The 17,231-nt window shown below is 63.7% G+C and overlaps 1 protein-coding gene across 1 annotated transcript; it reads right to left on the bottom strand.

Annotated features, from left to right (window-relative positions):
• Positions 1 to 4: 4 nt before the first annotated feature.
• EVPL (envoplakin) lies at positions 5 to 14,793 on the bottom strand. The gene is made up of 22 exons (XM_081162767.1): positions 14,527 to 14,793; positions 12,069 to 12,168; positions 11,581 to 11,735; positions 11,354 to 11,480; positions 10,680 to 10,805; positions 10,461 to 10,499; positions 10,166 to 10,327; positions 9,985 to 10,092; positions 9,704 to 9,799; positions 8,558 to 8,683; positions 8,001 to 8,147; positions 7,659 to 7,813; positions 7,402 to 7,499; positions 7,101 to 7,273; positions 6,591 to 6,769; positions 6,361 to 6,499; positions 6,041 to 6,234; positions 5,538 to 5,688; positions 4,744 to 4,827; positions 4,505 to 4,615; positions 4,321 to 4,413; positions 5 to 3,692 (listed from the first exon to the last, which is right to left on the bottom strand). The coding sequence occupies exons 1-22, from the start codon at positions 14,595 to 14,597 to the stop codon at positions 252 to 254; spliced, it is 6,075 nt and encodes a 2,024-aa protein (XP_081018893.1). The 5' UTR covers positions 14,598 to 14,793; the 3' UTR covers positions 5 to 251.
• Positions 14,794 to 17,231: the final 2,438 nt, after the last annotated feature.

Genomic DNA, 17,231 nt, shown 5'->3' with positions numbered 1-17,231 from the left:
CACATGTGAACAAGATGCTGGAAGAATTCGTTTATTGCAAGTACTGGGTAGGGGAGGAACAGATCTACGGATCTCCAGGTCTGGGGATGGAGTGGGCACCTAAATTAGGGGAGGGAGCCCAACACCGCGAATGTTGAGTCAGAACAGGGATCAGGCAGAGGGGAGACCCACCCCCTGGATGAGGCTGCTCTGGGGTGAGGGGTGCATGCATCCTACCCCTCCCCCACATACACTCCCATGACTTTGCCCCATCAGCGCAGTGTGTGGGGTACGGTGGGGGAGGCTGCGCGGTAGCAGCGGTACCCCTCCAGTGCGGCCGGGATGAGCAGCAGGCCACTCAGGGGGTCCTTCCGGCAGCGCCCCATGGCCTCCTTATAATTCAGCCGCTCCTTGGAGATGGGGTCTGTTAGATCCTTCTCGTAGCTGGACTCATCCTGCAGGAGCTGGGCCAGCTCCTCACTGATCATTCCTGAGAGCAGGGCTTGCGGGACAGGGATGCGGCCTGTCCTCTTGGGGTCAATGAGCCCCCCGGTCAAGTGCTGCACCAGCAGGTGGGGGAACACGCTCTCCCAGGGCATCCAGCCCTTCTGGATGGCCTCGCCCACCGACAACCGCTTCTTGGTGATGGGATCCTCGATGCCGGTGAAGGCCTTCTGGGCGTTGAGCAGCCTCTGCGTGGAGCTGTTCTCGATCAGCCCCCTCTCCATGGCCTTGTGCACGGAGTAGCGCTCCCGGCTGAGGAGGTCCACGATGCCCCCCGTGGCCGCCTGGGCCTCTAGCAGCTTCTGCCCCGTGATGGGGTCCAGCATGTTCTTGGCCATGGCCGTCTTGATGGTGCACTTGTTGTCTGTGGTCGTGTCGTAGACCCCGGCAATGGGGAAGCTGTCATCGCCGAGCCCGAGAGAGAAGCCGGGAGAGAAGAAACAGGTGCTCTGCTGGGCTGGGGAGGCGAGTGGGGACTTGGAAATGATGGAGCCAATAGAGAGCGAGGAGCAGGGCTTGGTCTCCCCCGCCACGAGCAGGGCGAACTCGGAGATGGGCAGGAGGCCGTCCTTGTAGAGATGGTACTCCTCCTTGGAGATGCGCCGGCAGTGTAGGGCGGTCTCGATGGAGTACTGTTTCCCGCTCTTTCGATCCAGGAGCACCGACTCCTCCCCACAGGGGCCCGAGGTGGTGACCTCCTCCCAGTCACACTCGAGCTCCTGCAGCTGGAGGTACTGGCCTCGGTCGATGATGCCCCTCTTGTAGGCCTCGTACGGGGACAGGTCCTTCCCTGTCTCGGGCTCCAAGATACAGATCTTGGTGGAAAGGTTGGTCTCTCGCGTCTGGGTCTCCTGGTTGAGCTCCTCCCGGCTCACCTTGGTGTGGAGTTCCCGGAGGGTCCTCTCCTTCGCGTGGATCTGGTCCTTCTCCTGGAGGATGGCCGCCTGGAGCTGCGAGAGCTCCTGGCCCTGCTGGGAGGCCCTCTGCCGCTCGCTCTCGGTCTTCTGGCTGAGCAGCTTCGACTCTTCCTGCAGCTGCAGCACCCTCTGCTGCTTCTGCCTCTCGAGCTCCCGCAGCTCCTGCTCCCGCTGCCTGCACTCCTGGCTCGCCTGGCTCCGGGCCTTCTGGAGCTCGGCCTCCTCCCGGGCCCAGGTCCTGCTCAGCCCCTCGGCCCTGTCGATGCGCTCCCGGAGGCGCTGCACCTCCTCCTCGCGGCCCTTCCGGCCCGAGCGCTCCCTGTTGAGCATCTCCCACACCCGGGACCGCTCGCCCTCCAGCACCCGGTCCTTCTCCACCCTGATCACCTCCTTGTAGATGGTCTTCTCTTGCGACTTGGTTTTCTGGAGGACGTCGATCTGCACCTGCAGGTTGTTGCGCTCCCGATGCAGCTCCGTCACCTGGGCCTTCTCCCGGTCCAGGTCCTGCCGCAGGGCCTCCGCAGACTTCTCCAGGCCCGGGTCCTTCTCCAGCTTGACCACCTCCTCCATGATGATCTTCTCCTGCACCGCGGGGGGCCGCTTCTCCAGCTCCTGGATCCGCAGGGTCAGCTGCCGCAGCTCCTTCTCCACGGCCAGCTTCTTGTCGCGGTCCTCCTGGAAGCTGAGCAGGCCCTCCTCCTGCTCCACGCTCGCCAGCAGCTGCCGCACCTCCAGCTCCAGCTGCCGCCGCCGGCCCACCTCCTCGTCCAGGCTCTGGCTCAGCCGGCTGTGGTCCTCGTGGAGCTTCGGGTCCTTCTGGGTGACCACCACCTCCTGCACCACCACCTTCTCCTCGGGCCGCCTCCTCTCCAGGAGCAGGTACTTGTTCTGCAGCTCGTAGACCGCGTCCTCGGCGGCCCGCCGCTTCTGCGCCGCCTCCCGCACCTCCTGGCGGAGCCGCTCGGCCTCCTTCTCCAGGACCGGGTCCTTCTCGTGGCGCACCACCTCCTTGCTCACCGTCTTGGTCTCCACCTTGGACCGCTCCCGCTTCCACTCATCCCGCTCCCCCTGCAGCCGGATGCGCTGCTCCTGGGCCCGCCCGCTGGTGTTGACCAGCTCGTTGAGCTGGGCCTTCAGGCGGTCAATTTCCCGCAGTACCTCCGGGTTCTTCTCGTGCTTGACCACCTCCTGCGTCACCTCCTTGTACTCCACCAGGGGCTTCTGGGCCCGCAGGACCGCCAGGTCGGGCAGCAGCCTCTCCACCTCCCTCTCCACGCCGCTCCTCTTGCTGGCGGTCTCCTGCAGCTCGGCCCGGAGCCGCGCGATCTCCAGCTCCGTCTCCGGATCCACCTGGAAGATCTCGCGGACGCGCTCCTGGAGCTCCACCTTGGGCTTCTGCTTCCCCACCTCGCTGTACTTGCCCTGCAGCTCCTTCAGCTCCTTGGCCAGCACGGCGTTCCTACTCCTCTCCCCCTCGAGGAGGCCGCGCAGCCTGGACGCCTCCTTGATGAGGCCTGGGTCCTGCTCCACCCTCTTCACCTCCTTCACGACCACCTTGGGCTGCACGGCGCTGATGGCCCGCTCCAGGTCTCCGATGCGAGCCTGCAGCTGCGCCGCCGCCTCCTCTGCCCTCTTCCTCTGCGCCACGTCCTCTGCGATCTTCAGCCGCAGGGCCCGGGCTGCCGCGACCATTCCCAGGTCCTTCTCCACCTTGACCACTTCCTTCACCACGACCCTCTCCCTCACTTCGGCCGCCTCCTGCTCCAGCGCCAGCAGCTCCCTCTTCAGCCCCTCCAGCCGGGCCGAGACAGCCGTGTTCTCCGCCCGCAGGTGCTGGATCTCACTGCTGAGCTGGGCCGCCTGGCTGTCCAGACCTGGGTCCTTCTCTACCTGGGTGACCTCCTTGGTCAGCAGATGAGGCTGCATGGCCTTCCTCTTGCCCTCCAGCTGCACGACCTTCTGGGACGCCACCTCCAGGTCTGCCTGCAGGCCAGCCCGCCTCCTGCCCTCTTCCTCCACCTGGGACTTCACCCGGGACAGGCTGCCCTCCAGCTGGGGGTCCCGGTAAAGCTCCACCACTTCCTTCTCCTCCAGCCTCTCCAAGGGCCGCTGGGTCCTCAGCCGCAGCAGCTGTTTCCTCTGCTCCTCCAGCTCGTGCTGCACCCGGGCCACCCGCTTTCGCTCGTCCTCCAGCTGGGCCTTCAGCGCCTCCGACTCCCTGCCTGCTTGGGCTGGGCTCGCAGACCCCCTCTGCACGCCAAGGGCCGCCTGGATGTCCTCGCTGAGCTCCTTCTGCAGAGTGAGGGGAACAGGGGAGAGGACTGTGGAGGAACAGACACCCTTCCCCGCTTCCCGAGACATCCTTCCCGGTGGGTTCCGGGAGGCAGAGCTGAAGACCTGAGACGCTTGGATGCAGGATTTTGAGAGGACCCATTAATCCCAGGATGTCAGGAGGCAAGGCAGGGTCCAGGCCAAGCCTGCACTGTAATGTGCAAATAGGACAGGTGTTCCCTTCCAACCTTCCTCCTTCCCCTTCTATCTGCACACTCCTCTGGGGGACACTGGAGTACTGCTCTGGGTAGGAAAGCTGGCCAGTCCCTCGGTCAGTCACCAAGAGTCACGAAGAGGAGACCTTGGTGGCCTTGCCCACTGCTGGGTCCTAAGGCTGAAGACTTTGTGAGCATTTTCTCCTGTTTCCCCCCCAGGGGACTGTCCAGTGGCTAAGCTGTGAGCCCCCTGAATGACATCTCCAGGATCTACTCTGAGATGGAGCCCAGCCTATAAGAGCTTCTGGGGAGAGAAGTGGGGGAGGCAGAACCCCGGGACTGCAGGTGGTGGGGTGAGGGGGAAGGAAGTCGGCCAGGTCAACAACCAGGCCAGGCTGCCTCTTGCGGGAACGGAGTGGGCATCCTCCCCATACCTTCTCCAGCATCCTTCTGGCAAACTCTAGCTGGTGCAGCTGCTCTTGGTGCATGGCTACAGCCTCCGTGTAGGCTTCTGTCAGCTTCTTCTCCTAGAGGGGCCAAAGGGAGGGGGCACAGGAGGGCAGGGTCAGCTCCCACCCCAGAGACCACAGAGCTGGTGCCCCCTGGGTCCCGCCTCACCTGGGTCTGGATGCTCTCCTGCAGGGGAGCCACTCGGGGTCTCTTGGGGGCCCACCCTGCCTTGGTGGGCTCCAGGGAGCAGCGGTAGGTATCTGCCTGCAGCTCATAGTCCTGAGCAGGGAAAAGACAACAGGCTGGGGGTTAGTGAGGGAAGTTTGGGTGGGAGAGCAGGGCACTGGCAGGAGGAGGGAGGGAGGGAGGGTGGATAAAGAGGGACCAACTGAAGTAAAAGTGCTCACCTGGAGAGCCTCCTGCAGGTCCCGGGAGAGGCGGGATGCCTTGGCCCTGTCCCGCTCCCGGCCCTGGATCTCCCGCAGCAGCCTCTGCTCGGGAACAGGTGAGAGTCAGGAGGCCAGGTAGCACCGCTCAGGACCTTCCTCCAGGCAGGCGCCTCCAGGGCCACATTCAGGGGCCAGGAGGGTTTTGTGGGAAACTGCCCTTTCCCTCCCCTGACCCACTGTGGCTTTAGCTTGGGACATTTCACCCCTCCCACCCGGCCACTCTATTCCTCAGGCCTCAGCTCAGAAGTCGGCTCCCTCTAGACCGCTTGCCCTGACCCCACACGTGTCCTGCCGTGGGCTCCCACAGCGCTCTGGCTTCTTCACCGAGCACTTATCAGCATCATGGCCTGTGATACGTCGGCCTCCCACGACCTGAGTTGCCCCAGGGCCAGGCTGTCCCCCCAGCCCAGGGCTCATTGCCAGTGTATAGTAGGGGCAAGTGTGAGAAAGAGGGTGCAGTAGGAGGTGTAACTGCCAAGAGCATAGAGCCCACTGCCCACCTCCGGCCAGATGGCGCTAGGCTGGCCGTTTCTGGGGCAAAGCGGAACATTTTGGGCATGGGGGGTGGTGATGACCCAAGGCCTTGTGGTCTGAGCTTAAGGTCTTTTACAGTACTGGCCACTAGGGGGCCACAGGAGCACAGGCGTCTCTCCGGTGGGAGAGGCTGCCAGGGAGGTGGAGGTGGTTTGAGGTCCCAGCTCTGGGCAGGGTCCCGACCTGTCCCCAGGTCCCCTGCAGCCCCAGCCCCTCACCTTCTGCGCCTGCAGCTTGTAGGCAATCTGGCTGGGCCCATCGCTGGGCCGCACCTGATTGTGGGGCAGTTGCTCCAGCCAGGAGCTGAGGTTGTCCCTGCAGTTCTTAAACTGCTGGTAGGTGAGGCCGGCATCCTGCACCGTCTTCTCCCTGCGCGAGGATGAAGCCGGAGCAGAGGTGAGAGCTGCCCTCTGGGGGCCGTGCGTGGTGCAGGGAGGAGGCTGGTGGGTCCCTCCCTCACCGGGACAGGTCAGGAGGCCTGAGTGACCACCATGCTGACCCCCTAATTCTGGCCCTGTGCTAGAGCTGAGTATTCACAGATGGACCCAACAGTCTCTACCAGGCACCACCCTGGGGGTGTAGGCGCTGCTATTATCCCATTTTAGAGGTGAGGAAACAGCCTCAGAGAGGTGGAGTCACCAACCCAAGATCACACAGCTCAGCAGCAGCAGCTGCTGCGCACTGTGGGGCGTGCCTCAAGCCCTGGTGGCCAGCCGCTCACCGCAGGTCCAGCTGGTCCCCCACGGCGTGGTAGCGGTCCGTGAGGGCCCGCACCTGGCGCTGCTGGCGAGGCAGGTCTTGGCAGAACTCGTGGCAGTTGTTCTGCAGCGCGCCACACGCGTGCTCGGCGGCCTTCAGCTCGCGGTGCAGCCCCAGCACGCAGGCCTGCTGCTCCAGCAGCTCCCTTCGCTGGCGCTGGCGGGGGAGGGGACACAGCGAGATGGACCGTCACGGTTACAGGAGATGCCACGTCCACCCACCTTACCCCCAAAGCTTGTTCAGGCTGTGACCCCTCCCACCAGGAGACCGCTGGGCCCTCACCTGCAGCTCGCTGACCCTCTCCTGCAGGGCGCCCGGGCCAGCGGGGATGGGGGCCTCCTGTGCCAGCACAGACTCGAAGCCTCGGATGACCTTGTCTGCGTCCCGGATCTGCCGCTCCAGACCCAGGGCAGCCTTCGCTCTGCCACAGGGGAGGCCGAGGGTCAGCCACCCCGTTGGCCACACCGCCGCCGCCCCGCCCGGGGTTCCCTCCCGGTGCGCAGAGCACTCACTTCTCCTGGTAGAGGCTGCAGAGAGCCTGCACGTCACTGTACTTGTTCTTGACGTTGTTGAGGGCCACGGGCAGGTGCAGGGCGGCCGGGCCCACTGGCCGCGCCGACAGGAACGCCTCACACTCCTGCTGGGCTGCCTCCTTCTCAGCTCCCAGGCTCTGCAGTTGCTGGGCTGTGCCCTGGGGTGGGCGGGGGGCAGGGATCTGTGTTCTGGGCAGGTGGGTTTCACCCAGCCCTCCTGCCAGTTCGACCTAACTCCTCCCACGAGCCTGAGAGTGTGGTGGGTATGTGCTCGGAGGGCCCAGGCTAGAGCTCTGGGAACAGTCCTGGCCCTGCTACTCCCCATGTGGATGATCTTGGGCAGGAGGACAGGACCCAGTTTGTGTGATTCCCACGGGGCATTCCCATCATCCACCGTGGGTCCTGGGGCTGCTCCCACACATGCCTGCCTGAGCTCTCGCAGCCCCGGGGCAGGGCCACCTCTTCTCCTGGCCGCCCTCGCTCACCCACCTTGTGGCTTTGCATGCGGCCCTCCAGGTCCTCCAGCGGAGCCGTGTGGCTCAGCGGGGCCCGGGCCCAGGCCAGCACCTGCTTCTCTATCCGCCCCAGGTCCCCGTCCAGCCGGGTCATCTGTGTCAGGAGCTTCTGGGCCTGTGGGTCCACTGTGGCTGAGCCAGTAGGAGCTGGGGACACAGGGTGCCTGTGAGGGTCCAGGGCCCACCTTGCCCACTGTAGCCCCCCAGCAGCAGCGAAAGTAGGAGTCCTTATCTTCTATTCCACCACCCCCAACGCCCCAGTCAGCCCTCGGTACCCTGCTGGCCAGGCCGGAAGGGTTCTGCAACGCTGGCCTTCAGGACACTCTGCACTGTGGCCAGTTTCTGCTTCAGGGCCTGCAGCTCGGAGGCCAGCCTGGATCGAGGAAGAGATCAGAGAAGAGGTCCCTCCTCCCGCTATCCCCCAATCCATACAGGCACCAGGCCAGGCGAAGGCCAGGCGATGGCCTCAAGCCCCCCAGGGCCAGTGTGGGCCCACAGCCTGCCCCTGCCCGAGTCTCCCCAGGCAACCTACTTGGAGGCCCTGGTCACGGCTGCAGGGTCTGGAGCAGGGATGCAGAAGCAGGCGGCCGGGGCGTGCTTGGTCTCCCCGCCTGGGCCCTGCACCACCCAGGTGTAGGGGTCAGTGTTGTCCATCAGCGTGTACCGCTCACCCCTCAGCAGCTGCACCTGGGGGTAGGTGGGGAGGGGCTCATGTAGGCTCAGGGGCCGGGGACAGAGGAGGGACCAAGGCCAAGATGAGGTAAGGGCTGGGGACAGGGACAGGTAAGGGGACAGGAGCGGGGCAGGGGCAGGGGTGGTGGTGGGAATGGGTAGGAGTGGGACAGAGGTGGGGCAGAAAGGGCTGAGCCTGTACTTCTCCTGTGTCCCAGTCACAGATGCTGTCCACCCGCAGAGGCTGCTGGGGCGGGTTCCTGCGCTGGGGCAGAGGGGCCACCTTCCGGCTCCGCCGCTGCAGGTCCTCGATGGTCTTCTCGGCCACGGCCAGCTTCTTCTCCTCTGCCTATGGGGTCCCAGGCAGTGGGGGCTCAGGCCAGGCCCGCCCCATATCCTTCCCCCAGGAGAGCCAGAGACCTGGCCTTATGAAGATGGTCTCCAGGTCAGAATGGTAAAAGGAGCCCCTCCCTGGGAGGATCCTGGGGTCTGCTGGATGGAGTGGGTGGGGACTGCCCAGAGTGGGAGCTGGAGGAGCCCCAGAGTGACCCTGGAGGCCCTGTCACATTACAGGTGAGGAAACTGAGGTCCAGGGAGGGGAAGAGCTTGCTGGTGACAGACCAGCCTCCTCCTGTTAGAGTGACCCCCCTCCTCCTGGTCCCCAGGCCAGGGCTCGGGCAGGACTAGGCACCTGGGAAGGGTGAGGCCCAGACACACAGGCAGGCCCCATTCCCAGGGGGCCGGGTGGGGCTGTCTCACCTCCAGCTGTAGTAGCAGCTCTGTGGGGGCACCAGGGGGCCCCCCAGGGGCAGGGCTGTACTGGGTGTCCAGGCTGGAGTTGAGCTTTGCCAGGGTCTGGCTGACGGAGTTGGCCTCTTCCTGGAACTGAGGTCGCGGGTGGTCATGCAGAGCCCAGGGCACCCACCCCAGCGAAACAGCTCAATGCAAACCGGCTAAACCCAAACGGCCCAGGCAGCAGGGCCCTTGGAACTGGAGTGTTCTGCACACGGGCGTTTTTGGGTCACTGAACTTAATTTCCTTTAGTGTTATAAACACTGGCTTCGTCCTTACTGCACAGTGGGGAGGAAGGGCGAGGCCTCTGCCTCCCTCCAGCCCCCAGAGTTGTCCTGGCTGGGACTCAGGTGGCACACGGGGCGGGTGCGCAGGATGGGGGCCCAGGGTGTAGAAGATGTAGAAGCTGGGGATGTGCTTTGATGTTTTGTTTGTTTGTTTGTTTGTTTGTTTTTTAATTGATTTGAGAGAGAGAGAGAGACCAATTCACGCATCATTCGTTGGTTTTTGTATGTGCAATTACTGGGGGTCGAACCCGCAACCTTGGTGTATCGGATGACGCGCTGATCACCCCCCGAATTCTTGTCCATGGCGGGACATGATGTGGTTTATACAGAAAAAGGGAAGAAAACACCCCTGGACTTTCATCTCCCTCCAAGGATATGAAACATTTTGGGTGAAAACTACCAAAGAGAGTCCCGGTTGTACATTCTATCCATGTTTCTCAACACTTTTTATTACTGTCTTTTCTAAGGAGGTATTCTAGACATGGTTTCCTTAGTTTCCCCACCACTTCCATGAAATTTTAACACCATGGAAGCGCTGTGGGTCCCCTGTGTGTGTGTATCTACGGTTTACGCATAAAAAGAGTCACTTTATTTCACTCATAAGAACCAGCTCGCCCTCTCTTGGGAGGAGTGACATCTCCTTGCTGGGAATGTAGGCGTGACGGTATTTTCCCTCTGGGACCTGGCCACAGAGACACACCTGTGTCATTTTTATGAGGTGCCCTGTCTCCCACAATGCGAGCGTGTCCGTGCTCCAGCCGGGGCCCTGGTGGCCACCCCCGTCCACCGCCCTGCCCAGCCCAGCCCCGCCCCGCCCGCGGCTCACCCAGCGGTAATCCTCCACGTGCTGCAGCTGGCTCTCCTGGCAGATGCACAGGTTCAGGAAGTTCTGCCACTCCATCTTCAGGGCCTCCTGGTGGACCTGGGGACAGCGCGTGGAGCCCTCAGACCCTGGTCGGTCCACCGCCCACCGCCCACTCTGCTGGCCCTGCCCCCTGGCCCCGAGCTGGGCCGTGTCTCCCTCTCCCTCTCCCCAGCCTCCCCCCGGGAAGCCCTGGATGCAGGGAGCAGGGGTCCCCAAGGCTGAGGGGCCTCTGGGCCGGGCACCTGGATGGGCCCCGCGGCCGGGTGCCCGAGCTCTATCATGCGTTCTCCGTCGTCCTCCAGCTGGTTCACGCACTGCTCCTGGCTCAGCAGCTCGTGCTGCTTGAAGTGCTGGGGGGCCGGGGAGCAGGCGGTGAGGGAGCTGCCCTCCTCGTCCCCCCCCGCCCCCCTCTCCCCCACTCACCTCGTACTCCCGCCGCAGGCCCACGGGGTCCGCCAGGAGGTCGCTCCAGTCCTGCTGCAGGATGTGGAGCTGCTGCTGGGCCAGGGCGCTCAGCTGGCGCGTGCAGCCCTGCAGGTGCGTGTACAGGCTGCCCAGGCTCTGCCCGCGCCACGAGGCCGCCTTCTGCGCTCCAGGGGAGAAGGGGGAGCAGGGGGCACCATCAGGCTGCACCCAGAAGCACTGGCCCCGGCCAGGGTGCAGGCAGCCGGGCCCGCCCCGCTGCCAGCCCACCAGCCCGGCCCTTCCTCCTGCTCACCAGTAGGTCCCGGTACTGGCTTCGGATGGAGTTCGCGTCCTGTCTCAACCGAGGGGGAGAAAACGCGGGCGGGTGAGAGGCGGGGGTAGGGGAGATCTCCCCCGTGCCCTGGGCCACCTGGGGCCCGCCTCCTGCCCTCAGGGGCCAGCGGGCCTAGCCCAGGCTCTGATGGGAGAAAGGGGGCTGGGGCTGGGATGCATGTGCCGGAGGCTCACCCACCGGCCCCACGAGACTCCGCAGCTGCTGCCCGTAGGCGTCGATCTCCTTCTGCAGGATGTTGTGCTCCGCAATCTGCTGCTCCAGCTCCGCCATGCCCGGCCCGTACTGACCCTCTCGGACTTGCTTCTGCAGAAGAGCCGGCCACTTAGCTCCGCCTCGGGCCTGCCCTCCCGCATCCCCACCGGCAGGGTGGAGCTGGTCCTCTGGGCAGAGGGTGGACGAGCCAGGGGAATATCCTGGGTTAGCCGGCGGCTCACCCTTGGGGACATGCCGTTCTCCAGTGGCCCCAGCTGGGGCCTTGGTGTCACCGTGACTGCAGTCAGGCTGAGGGTTTAGGGTGCCTGTGATCTGGTTCTGCCCAGGAAACCCCACCTCTTATCACGCCCAGGCTTCCTCTGGCAGGAGCCTCAGTTCCTTCTTTCTGGAGGGTCCTCTCCTCACCACTTCACCCAACCCAGCCACGCCTTTCCACCTCTCTGAGGCCTCCGAGCCTCCTCTTACAGGAAGTCTTCCCGGCTGCACTGCCTCCTCGCTCTTTCCCTTCCCAGACCCCTTCCCACCTCCGGGTCCCAGCAAACTGTCAGGCCCCCGATGACACCCTGTACTGTTCTGATTACTGCCGGGTGGGACATCCAGCTCCTTGAGGGGTCTCCAAGTTGGGGATGTCCCCTGACCTGCTTCTCCTCCAGCACCCGTGCCCAGTCGACCCTGGGCCCCACGCTGGGCGGCAGCACCATCTTCTCGTACAGGTCACGGTACTCGGCACACTCCTGGGTCACCCGCTCGTGCAGCTGCTTGATGCTGCCAAGGAGACAGCCAGCAGGTCACGGCTGGGCCAGGGGCTCCCCGGGGTCCCCGCCACCTGCATCCTTGAGCCCACGCTCACCACCGCCCCACTCACTCCTTCTCGATCTCCTCGGCCTGTGGGTGCTTCAGCCGCCGGGCCTTGTCCACATCCAGGAAAAGGTCCTTCAGTAAAACCTCGGCCTCCTTCAGGCTGCGGCCCGCCTCCTGCCGGTGCTGCAGGGCCTGGCTCTGCTCACTGTGCAGCCGGTCCTGCGGGCGAGGGGGCGTGGGACCTCACCCTCCCGGCCGGCCCTGCCCCGAGCCCCACCCCGATGAACCCCAGCTGCACTGGCCGACGCTGGAACCCACACTGGCAGAGGGACAGGCCCAGGGCATCTGAGGGGTGAGCTCAAGGACACAGGGAAGGCCTGGTCCCCGAGCCCCTGTGACCTCCCAAGTTAGAAGCCCGGCCGAGCCCTCTCTCCCACTGTGTTTGGGAGTGGCCAGTGAAGAACAGAGGTCATCTGTGCCATCTTCACCACGACCAGTGACGTGACACTGGGCCTCCATGCCCCCGCCCTGCTATCCGCCCCTAGGCCTCACCTGCTGCAGCCTCTTCTGGGTCTCCAAGATGTCCCTCTCCACCTGGTCGGCGTTGGCCTGCATGCGGGAGATGAGCAGGGCCAGCTCCTGGGTGGCGGCTCTATTGGGTGGTAGGGACACAGGGCGGCATGGTGGGAAAAGGTCCCCCTGTTTCCTTTGGGCAGAGGTCTACTCACCCAGGTAGGGTCGCCTGCCTCCCCGGCCCCGGCCCTCCCTACAGCCGGGCTCGCTGCCCTGGAGGTGGGGTAAGGCTGGGGAGCTCTGGTCTCCTGTAGGAGGCTCAGATACTGTGCAGGGGGTGGAGGGAGCGCAGCCCTCAGTTAGGGATCAGAAAGCGAGGGTCGAGGCGTGGGAGGCACCGCGGAGCAGGCTGACGTCACTGGCCTGGCAGTGAGTTCCCGACCCACCCAGCTCCCGGCCTGGCAGGCCAGCAGCCCCGGGAGTGAATCACCAGCTCGAGTCTAACACCTGAGACAGGACGGCTGGGCCTTGACGGGGGGCAGCTGGGTCGGCTGCGGGCTGGGGAGCAGCAGTGCGTCCCCACTGCGACTTCCTCCCACCCCAGCCCATCAGCCCAGCCTCCCCCTGCCCCCTAGAACCCCAGGCTTCGCCTATGCCCAGGCTCTCCAGAGGAGCCACACAGCACTGGGGCATGTGGGGGTCAAGAGATCTCCAGGGCACCCCATTTTCAATATTTGTGGTTCTGAGTTCAAATTGGGACGTGACTTGTTCCAGGTCACACAGCCAGGAGCCTGAACGGGGTCTCCAGGGTTCTTTTCTATGCACTCGTCCAGCAGCCTCTATGGGCGCCTGCTGTGTGCTGGAGCTCACTCTCTGGGGCCCAGAGGGTCAAGCAGACCTAATAAAAGGAAGAGTGGCCCGACCCTCAGGAGCAAGGCACCCTGTGGGGTCACAGTCTTGGGGAAGGGAAGCCTTCACAGAGCTGGGCTCCCACCCAGGGATCAAAGCCCCCCAGGCAAAGGGCGGTGCAGCAAAGACCCGGCCAGATTCAGGCCGAACTTCAGACAGCACGGCTGAGTTTGGGCCCTTTCCGTCACTACTGCTGCGTGGCCTTGGGCAAGTTACTTAACCTCTTTGTGACAGAGGCTCCCCCCTTGTAAGTGGGGCTTCAGTAGTATCTGCCTCGCCGTGTCACTGTGTTAAGAGAACCAATCCATCCGAAGCGCCCAGGGCAGAGCCCGTGTAGTCGGCCCCCAGCAAGTACGAGTTTTTACATTACTAGGATGTACACACACCGTGAAGTCAGGGACCAGTCAGTTGTTTGTGGGGCATCCCCAGTGCCTAGAATAGCCTCGGCACACACAGTGGGGTGCAACAAACACGTGCTGGACGAGTGGACTGCACGGGAGGGGAATGAGGAGCCCTCTTAGGGGGCAGCAACCAGAGGACAGGGCCATGTGGACAGAGATGCCGGCCGGAAGCACTGCCCAGGAGGCTGCCTGGGAGGGGAGCTCTGGGTCCCGAGCCCTGGGCACCTTGTCCTCAGGCCTGGCCTCCTGGGGGTCCTGCTCCCCCTAGAAGGAGCATCTCTATCCTGGGCAGGGCTCAGAGCCCCAGGGAGGACAGGTGGCTCCAACAAGAGTCTTCAGTGCGGTCTTTCCTGTCTGCCCAGGAGTCCAGCCTTGGATTGGCGCCCTTCGCCCTGATCTCTATCAGGATAATAGGCTTTTCATGTCCTCTCATTTCCACACCTGGGACCCCAGGTAAGCTGCCACCCTACCCTGCAGAGAGGCTGGTGGCCAGTGCAGAAGGAATGCCGGCCAAGTCTGCCCACACACGGTGGGGCTCGGGGAGCCTGGCTGGGCCCTGCAGAGAGCTGGGTGAACCAAGGGAGGCTCGAGGAGGCCTGGGGCCTGTGGGCCCTTCCCTTCCCCACAGCACCCCTTCCACACACCTGTACAGTAATCACCCCAACTCTGTGACAAGACTCTCAAGGCCTGAGGTGAGAGCCTCCTGGGGGAAAGCTGCATCCCGCCTCCCAGCTCCCAGCTCCCAGCTTCTCTGGCCTCAGGCCTTCTGCCCACCCCATGCCCAGGTCCCAAGGGTCGTCCCAGCCCAAGCAGAGCCTTGAGGGCAGAGCCATGAACAGGAGCCAGGCCCTCCAGTCCCCCAGCCTCCCATCGGAGGAAGGTAGCTGCCAGGGCCTCCCCCTACTCCTGCAGAGCAGCCCCAACTCTTGACCCCAGCCCCTCCTCCCCACCCCCACCCCCACCCCCGCCCAGAGAATGCAAGGAGCCCCAGGCCATTGCTAGCCTCTTGCCAGGGCTGGAGCTCAGCCTGGGTCTGGAAGAGTCCAACCCCCTGGGCCCTTTGGCCTCAGGACACCAAATGCCAGCACTGGGCTGGCTGCTCCTGGGCTCCGGGCTGCACCTCCAGGTGGCTGGAGCACCTGGGTCTGGTCCCACCCTGCACGGCCCCAACCCCCAGCTCCACTCACCTGTTGTGCTTGCTGGGGGAGCCCTTGGGGGACCCCTTCCCCTGGGCGCCTTTGCTCAGCCCCTTGAACATGGTGGTGAGGCAGGCGCTGGCTCAGGCTGGGCTGGGCGGCGGGCGGCGTGTGTCCTGGCTGGCGGCTCGGCTCGGCTGGGCTCTGGCAAGTTGGGGTGGCGGGGCACTGGCAGGAAAGGCAGTTTCTGGGAGGCCCCTCTCTGCAGGTGAGGCCCGCGGCTGCGCATGCACCCACACTCACCACACTCACGCCCTCTCCTGCACAACCAGTTTGGGAGGAAAGGGCAGAGCCCCGAGGGCGGGGCGCCCGAGCCTGCCCAACTCCCAGAGAAGGTTTGGACTTGTCACTCCCACAGCCCCGGAGGCAGCCAGCAGCAGTCACACCCAGCCGGGGAAGCAGCTGGGAACAGGGGGGACAGGGCTCCAGACAGACACTCGCAGGCCCCGGGACAGGCCGGGCCCCAAGCTCGGCTCGGGTTAATGAACACCTCCGGCCAGCGCAGCGGCAGGCCTGTTGGGTGCCCCCACCCACGGCCCTGGCTCTCCACTCACCCCCAGGGCCTCCAGGTCTCTGCTCTGTGGTCGCTTCTCACATGAGGAGGAAGCCAGGGGCATTCACCCCAGACACTTGGCACAAGGTACATTTTAAAAGTGGGCACCACCCAGCTTGACCCATCTTCCTGGCTGGCTCAGCGTCATCCCACCTGCCCATGACTCTAGGGCCAGGCGCAGTAGGACATGCATGGCCGGGATCGTCAGAAGGGTCTCAGGCCAGCTCCAGGGACTCCCCTGGGCCCCTCCCCCAAGGATCCTGTGTTAGTCCCCAGGTGCTGCTGACTGAGCCCCTGGGAACCCTGCCTCTCCTGCAAGTGGCCGCTGGTGGCTTTTCTGAAGTCAGGAGGAGTGGCTGTCAGCGGCACCAGTTTATTGGCCTTTTCCTCACGCTGGGTGCTGGAAAGGTCACCTGGGTAGCTGCTTTCTTCTGCGGTGGCCCCCAGGGTCTTCAAGAAAGGAGTGGGTCCCCCCATCTCCAGGCTTTCATGTCACCGGCCCAGCTCGAGAAGCCCTTTCTACTGTTCTGGTGGAAGGAGGGTCGAGGGGAGCAAGAGGGGGTGCAGTCACTCTGTGTGGAGTGTGGGGCATCCTGGCCGGCCTAGCTGAGCGCAGGAAACATTTAGAGAGGAGAGAGGGGTCCCGGCAGCCTGGGGAGACCTGGGACGGAGGCCTGACGCTGGCCACGTGCCCCAGGGGGACAGAGAAGGCCTGAGGCCCTGTTGGCTGCATCTCATGGACAAGCCGCTGAATTTGGCCCTGGAGAGGGGACACGGAAGTCACCCATCCTGGAGGGGGAGCGACTGCCGGTGGCAGTGGGGGTAGGAGGGCAGCAGGAGGCCGGGAGAGGACCAGCGGCTGCAGGGAAGCGGCGTGGTCTCCACCATTCTGCTCCCACTGGCTGCCGCGGAGTGAGGTGGAAGGGGGGGCCCAGAGGCCACTCAGCCGCTGCCCCAGCCGCTGTCCACTTGGTTCCTGGGTGACAATTTTCTTCTAACCACTAGTAGCGCACCTGCAATCAACAGTTCTCAGAGAGCGGCCATTTGCTTAAATTGCAGGGTCCAGGAGCCAGCCCTGCCGATGGGCCTCTCATCCTAAACCAGTCCGCACACTTTCTTATCTTTGAGATTAGGCAACGCCCAGCCCAGGAGAGCGGAGACGGGAGAGGCGGCCCCCAGGCCCCTGTCCGAGGGCTCCAGGCCCCTTCCTCCGAGGTGGTGGTCATTGGAGGTGGGGGCCCAGCGGGGAGATGATGTCCGGACTCCAGCCCCGGGAGCGGGAGCAGTCAGGGGAGAGGGCCGCGGCCCCCGGAGGAGGGCAGGTGGTGGAAGAGCCGGGCAGAGCTCCAGAACATTGGGTCTGTGCCTCCCGTCTGCAGAAGCCCTCTTGGAAATAAACGAGTGCCACAGGGGGCCTCGCACCCCCAGGGATTAGGGCTGATTCACTGCAGGAAAAACAAGAGCTGGGGTCCTGCGTGACTAATGCCCAAGCAAATCAGAGCCCAGCTCCCAGGTAAGGGCCCACCTGTGGTGGCAGGAACAGCAGACTCAGAGGACGACCCCCACTCACCAAGGGGTGCTCCTACTCAGGGGGCAGTGTCCTGGCTCCCAAGGGACAAAAAAATAGACACAGGGTTTTATTTATTATTATTATTTAAAATTTTCACCAAGGATATTTTTTCCATTGCTTTTTCAGAGTGTGGAAGGGGGGAGAGAGGGAGAGAGAAGCATTGATGTGAGAGAGACACATTGATTAGTTTGAGCCCCCACCAAGGCCAGGGATTGAGTCTGATTGAGCTACGTGCCCTTGGCCGAAATCGAACCCAGGACCCTTCAGTCCACGGGCCGACACTCTAACCACTGAGCCAAACCAGCCAGGGCCAGGTGCTCCTTTAGAAACCAGGGATGGACCTGTGCTGTCCCATGCAGTGGCCACGGGCCCCGTGTGGCTCTTGCGCCCTGGCCAGTGAGAACTGAGATGCGCTGTCGGGGTAAATTTCAAGCTGGATTTCAGAGCTCAGTGTGAAAAGAGGGTGTAAAACATCTCAATAGAGTTTTATATCGATTACACGTCAGAATGACATTTTGGATATATATAGTTAAGTGAAATATATTTTTTTAAATTAACTTTACCTGTTTCTTT

Source organism: Miniopterus schreibersii (assembly GCF_964146895.1).
Source record: "Miniopterus schreibersii genome assembly, chromosome: 16".
Lineage (NCBI taxonomy): Eukaryota > Metazoa > Chordata > Mammalia > Chiroptera > Miniopteridae > Miniopterus > Miniopterus schreibersii.
This window is presented reverse-complemented; position numbering and strand designations above follow the sequence as displayed.

Excerpts from the sequence above, each read along its gene's own strand:
- EVPL (XM_081162767.1), bottom strand. The coding sequence starts at position 14,597 with ATGTTCAAGGGGCTGAGCAAAGGCGCCCAGGGGAAGGGGTCCCCCAAG. Across the intron at positions 10,500-10,679 it reads TGCGGAGTCTCGTGGGGCCG|GACGCGAACTCCATCCGAAG; the intron begins GTGGGTGAGCCT and ends CGGTTGAGACAG. Across the intron at positions 3,693-4,320 it reads CCAGAAGGATGCTGGAGAAG|AAGGAGCTCAGCGAGGACAT; the intron begins GTATGGGGAGGA and ends CTCACTCTGCAG.